General features: G+C 44.2%; 1 protein-coding gene across 1 annotated transcript; it reads right to left on the bottom strand.

Moving 5' to 3' along the window:
• Positions 1-2,799: 2,799 nt before the first annotated feature.
• Positions 2,800-5,192, bottom strand: LOC132206392 (ferritin, heavy subunit-like). The gene is made up of 4 exons (XM_059640484.1): positions 5,091-5,192; positions 3,865-4,011; positions 3,197-3,322; positions 2,800-2,946 (listed from the first exon to the last, which is right to left on the bottom strand). The coding sequence occupies exons 1-4, from the start codon at positions 5,190-5,192 to the stop codon at positions 2,800-2,802; spliced, it is 522 nt and encodes a 173-aa protein (XP_059496467.1).
• Between the last annotated feature and the right edge of the window lie 352 nt (positions 5,193-5,544).

Genomic DNA, 5,544 nt, shown 5'->3' with positions numbered 1-5,544 from the left:
TTTTGAAACCACCCATGGAATCGACCTCCGTCACTCTTCCAGGCAGCACATTCCAAATCCGAACAACTTTCTGAGCAAAGAGGTTTCTTCCCATTTCACTCTGATCTCCCCTACTGACAAACTGTGACCCCTCGTCACTGACAAGTCAACTGCTGAAATCAGAATATCCTTTTTACTCTATCAAAATTGTTCATAGTTTTGATCATGTCAACAAGGTCACCTGTAAGGAGATTTAGCCCATTTTCCTTCATCTTTCTGTGTATCTAAAATTCCTCATTCCTGGGGTCATTCTAATAAATCTCCTTTGAACTCTTTTGAGGTTTTTCATGTCGTGCGTTGAATGCCATGCCCAGAACTGAGTACATAATGGAAATGTGGTCTAACCAATGATTTGTACAGGTGCAATATCAATTCATTGCTTTTATTCTCGATGCCTCAATTTGAAAACACAAGGTTCACATAGGTGGCTCAATCTCCATTAATAACAGCTTCATCCTGCCTGACCACTTTCAGATAATCGCATACTTGAAACCGAAAGCCTCTGAGCTCCTGTACTCACATCAGATTTGTAACATCGAGCCTGTTTTGTCTTTCTGTGTTTCTTGGACAAAAATGCATTACTCACTTTTTTTTTTATGTCTTGAAATTGGAAAGTGATTGGCAACATCAAGCCTTGTGCAGTAAATATCTGTGCGTGCAAATGTTGTCCTTTCCACAAAGTAACTGTTTTTGACATGATCCTGGATGATGTAGTTCTCATGTGAAGATTGTCATCCCATTCTACGCACAGTCCGAGATGATCATTGAGAAGAAATGGGTTCTTTCCTCTCTACCCTGTCAAATCCGTTAGTCCTCTGAACAATATCAGTTACAGCCATCCCTTAACCTTCTACACAGAGGGACTGGACAAGCCATTGTGATGAATTAACCATCTCTCTGTCCAGGTTACTTCCAGAAATTCTGTGCATGACCATTGTCGGGGTCGTACCTGCCAGAACTGTGCACTCCGGCTGTGGTTGAACAGGAACTTGACAATTTCACCAATACCTCTCCATCCAGAGGTATTTGAACCCCTCAGAGATCAGGGCTAACATTAGTTTCGAGAACGTGGTGACTTTCCTTCTTGCGTTACTGTTGCCCATTTGGTGTAGGCAAAGCCATACTGCTGTTAGGGAGGGAATGTGGGGCTATGTTTCCAACGCCAGATGAGCAGTGGCTTAGTGTAGAACGTGGAGAGGCATGGTGTTCCCACATTTCTGCGGCCCTTGTCCGATGGAAAGTAGTTATGGTTTTAAGAAGCTGTCTGAGGAGCTTTGGTGGATTCCTACAGCATTTGGTAGATGGTATATATTGCAGTCTCTGCGTATGTCAGTGGTGGAAGGATTGACTAAAGTGGCTGCTCGTTTGCTGGAGGCTGTCAACATTCTGTAGTGTTAGACTGCAACCTGTTTTCCTGATTCTGTCTGACATCACTGAATTTCCTGCACATCATTCTCATTCCAGAAGTGATGGTGCAAACAAGCCTCTTCTAGTTCACTAATGTCCTTGTTTGTAAGAAACTGCCATCCTTACCTGCTCTGGCTTATGTGTAACCCCACGGCCACAGCAAAGGGGTTTAATTTGAATTACTCATGGGCTGGGTGGGTAATCAGAGATGGATAATAAATGCTGCCCGTCAGTGATAGCCTGATCCTGTTAAAGCACTTACACAAACCAGTCACATTGTAATTCAGGGCTGATTGATAGTGATTAGGCCCCCAGCGTGCACTGTGTGGAGTCACAGATCAGCCAGTCGACAGCAGGCGATCTGATCTGCTTGAAAATTGAAACTGCTGATTTCTGCACATGCTCGTTGCATTTTAGCTTGCTTTTGCACCAAGCATCCTCAGTATTTGTCACCTCTTCGTTGCAGGGTAATAATAGAAATTATCACACAGGCAACAAGGGGGGGCACTGCTTCATTCCCAACGCAGTTCCTCATCATCTTTAGCATTGTAAGACAAGGTAGATGTTTCCTTTCTCTTACATGTAAGAAGGAGATACTGAAGAAACTAATTCCCTAGCTCAGGGAAGAGTGCAATAAGCAATTGCTTATGTCAAAGAAAAAAACTGCGGAAAAGCATTCTATCTTACTCTTTGGGAGGAGGAATTTTACGATTTACGAAAATGAGTAACACCAAGGCATTAGAACAAATTGCTGGAAAACACCTCACTGTCAGGCAACAAAATCAAACAAGAGATGATCACGTGTCTCATGGCCAGGTTCTGTTCAACCCTTCTCCCTCCCAATGCTGCCAAACCTGAGATTTCCCAGCAGGTTTTGATCCTGGTTTCCAGAATCTGCTTATTTAAAAAGAGACCCAAACACATGACCAAGGGCAGTGCATTAGATCAGTGCCTACCCTTTAGGCAAAGGACTGATTTCAGTCAGTGCATTGATTGGAAGCTGGTCCTGCAAACTTGTCCCTGCGAGTGGATGTCAGTAATGCTGACTTATCTGTCAACAACCTTACCAGTTATGGAATTTCCAATAAAAGGATTGCCCACTCAATCCCCAGACACAGCAGAATCAAACACTGAGCAAGTTACTGGGGCAGGCATTGAATCAAAGGATGTCACAAAGAACAAAGGATTGATGATCAGACATGACAGCACAAAAAGCTCCAAGAACCAGAAGCTATGGAAATTACACACTGTACTCAATTCCATGGTGAATACTATTTTAATTTGCTCAGAGCACAACTAGTCATTTAGTAGAATGAGGTCACCATGTACAACAGATATAGATATTGACCCCATTCAGCTGAGTGTGAGCCTGTCAAACAGGTACTCTCCCATGCCATTGTCAGGGGCTCCCAGTCTCTTCAGGTTGGTGATGTGATCTCCCAGCTTCTTGATCATCTTCACTTGCTCATCCAAGTAGTGCCTCTCCAGGAAGTCACACAGCTGGAGAAAGCAAAGAGGGGAACTGGTTAAATCCAACAAAATACAGCTTGGGAGACCAACCAGTGAAGTGATGTCATGGAGATTGCCAAATACACTCGAGAAAGTGCACAGTTTTAGAAACAGGATGATCTTGGTATAACCCAAGAAAACCCTCCACAATGTCAAATGAGATCTTGTGGCTAACGAAAAGGACCAAGTGTCTGATCCCTGTTTTTAATTCAAAATCCCTGATTTAATACACCACACTCACATGAGGGTCCATGTGGCCAGAGGCTAGTTTGTGCAGATCCAGCAGACTCTGGTTCACATCCTTCTCCATCTGCAGAGCTCTCTGCATTGCCTCCAGACCATTGCCCCACTCATCCTGCTCTGGCTTCTGGAGGGAGGGAAGCAGGAACAGAAAGCACAGCTCAGCAGGCAGTTGTATCATTAGTCTACATCTGATCAGTTAATTATCCCTCATCATTGTCGGGGAAGTACTACAGGCCGACTTGACCTTGGTGAAACACCTGCTGTATTTGGTACTGTTCTTGAAGGGGACATTTCTAAACAGATCCTGCTATGCTGTGATCAGAGTAATCACAAGGCATCGGAAACATCTGCTAGATGTATTAAGGCTTCATACTGATGCTTTCCACACCTGAAAGATTTCTGTTTTCCCTTTTGACACCTCATCTTGTCCAAAGCAGCGGTAGACACCGATATTTGCTCACCATCCAGAATACTGGATTATCACAATTGCCAACTATTGTTCAATCACGTGCAAAAGTGTTTCCTTTTAGTGAAGGGAATCGTATTGTGGTGAGCAACCCCCCCATTCATACAGTATTTGCTCAGTCCTGAAGCTAAACAGATTGAGCTAGCCACAATTGAGTGGTATTTCACAAAAAGCTGCAAAAGAAAGCTTTGGAATCCAACCTTGATGTCCTGCAGGAGGATTCGGCCTCCACGTTTATTCTGGAAAGCCATCAGTTTCTCAGCGTGTTCCCGCTCCTCATGGAACTGCTCCTTGAAGAACTCAGCAAAGTGACGCAGGGCAACATCATCCCGGTCAAAGTAAGAGACCTGTCGGGGGACAGAGGCAATAAAGGGAAATGTCTGAAATACATCAATGCCTCTTCTCAGATACTAACCCAGTTACCATCTTGACTCCACATTTAAGTGGGCAAAACTAGAGAGAGCCAGGAAGTCACCTTCCATGGATTATAACCCATGTAACAGATACTTAGCCAGACTTCTGGAAATAGAGAACAAAAACCAAATGCAATCCCTCACCTGTGTTTTGCTAAAATGGTGCGATAGAGTGTGGCATGGTGCACAATGAAGGGGACAGCTGTCTATAGCTATTAGATATCCCTGTTCTGCAGGTGATAAAACACTGTTGTTCGCGAGGTGGAGACTAGTTAGGCCCCTATCCAACTGAATGAAATGCTATGAATAATGCAGTCAGTCATTAACACAGCCAGAAATCTCAGTCAGCAGCCTCATTATCACCATCACCCACCTGAATAACCCTAGTGTCCTACCACCCACTCCACACAGAATTCTAACTGCTTTGTTGTACACGAGTTAATATTTCAAGTGTGTGCCACTTGTCATAGCTCACAAAACACACTGAGCAAGGGTCAGTGGACCCAAAATTTGACCGGATTTCTTCCACCATTCCTTGCAGATCTGTAGAACTTTTCTAGCTATTTTTGTTGCTGTTTGATTTCCAGCAGTTGCTGTTTTTAGTTAAGGGAACTTTAGATCTTGAACATAAGCCAGTCTGGCAAATGGGGCAAGGTTCAAACAAAAGGATACATTTGTGTCCTACCAGGGAAGGTTTTCTGAAGAAAAAGGGATATAACCAAGTTAAATTTATCAGCAAAACCAGCTCAACCCTCCAGAGTTCAATGAAAACAATCACCAAGGGCTACACTGTCCCAAGATGGACAACTGGGGATCCACACCCAGGAGCCAGTTGTATATTAAGACAGTGTTCAAAACCTGAACAGAGAGTCAGTGTTAGGACTTGCACAAGATTGCATCAGGGGAAGGGCCACAGAAAACAATACATGCTACGGCTAAGTCATTAACCCAGCATAAAAACCCCAAACAGGTCAACACTATCATAGCACAGGCTTCAATTCCACAAAGCTCACCATGGAGAGGTAAACATAGGAGGAATAGAGCTCCAGGTTGATCTGCTTGTTAACAGCATCCTCACAGTCCTTGTGGTAGTTCTGACACACTCGGGAAGCCATCTTCACTATTCCTGCTCACAATCACAAGGACAACTCTGGAACAAAGGCCTCAATCCCCAAAGCTGTTGTGTTTCTACTCCTGAGACAACCGGCACTCACCCAGAGGGAGACCGAACTGATGATGACTGACAGTTGCTGCTAGCCAATCAGGAGCCACCCATGCATAGCGGCACCAATGAGAGAGAGGGGGAGGGTGTGTTAAGCAGAGCTGATCAGAGGTGGAGATGAGAGTCAGGTCTGGATGGTTATTCTGTGATTGGAACAGCAGGAGGCCATTCGGCATCTCAAACCTTCTGCACCACTCAATCAGGTCATAGGTCATTTGGTTCTTTTTTGAAAGAAGTAAATATGG

This window comes from Stegostoma tigrinum, chromosome 38 (assembly GCF_030684315.1).
Source record: "Stegostoma tigrinum isolate sSteTig4 chromosome 38, sSteTig4.hap1, whole genome shotgun sequence".
In the NCBI taxonomy this organism is placed as follows: Eukaryota; Metazoa; Chordata; class Chondrichthyes; order Orectolobiformes; family Stegostomatidae; genus Stegostoma; species Stegostoma tigrinum.
Note: the sequence above shows the minus strand (reverse complement) of the source record. Positions and strands in the feature narration are given on the sequence as shown.

Coding starts and splice junctions, on each gene's coding strand:
- LOC132206392 (XM_059640484.1), bottom strand. CDS start 5,192: ATGGCTTCCCGAGTGTGTCAGAACTACCACAAGGACTGTGAGGATGCT. Junction 3,323..3,864: donor TCCTCCTGCAGGACATCAAG/GTTGGATTCCAA, acceptor CCCTCCCTCCAG/AAGCCAGAGCAGGATGAGTG. Junction 2,947..3,196: donor CTGGCCACATGGACCCTCAT/GTGAGTGTGGTG, acceptor TGCTTTCTCCAG/CTGTGTGACTTCCTGGAGAG.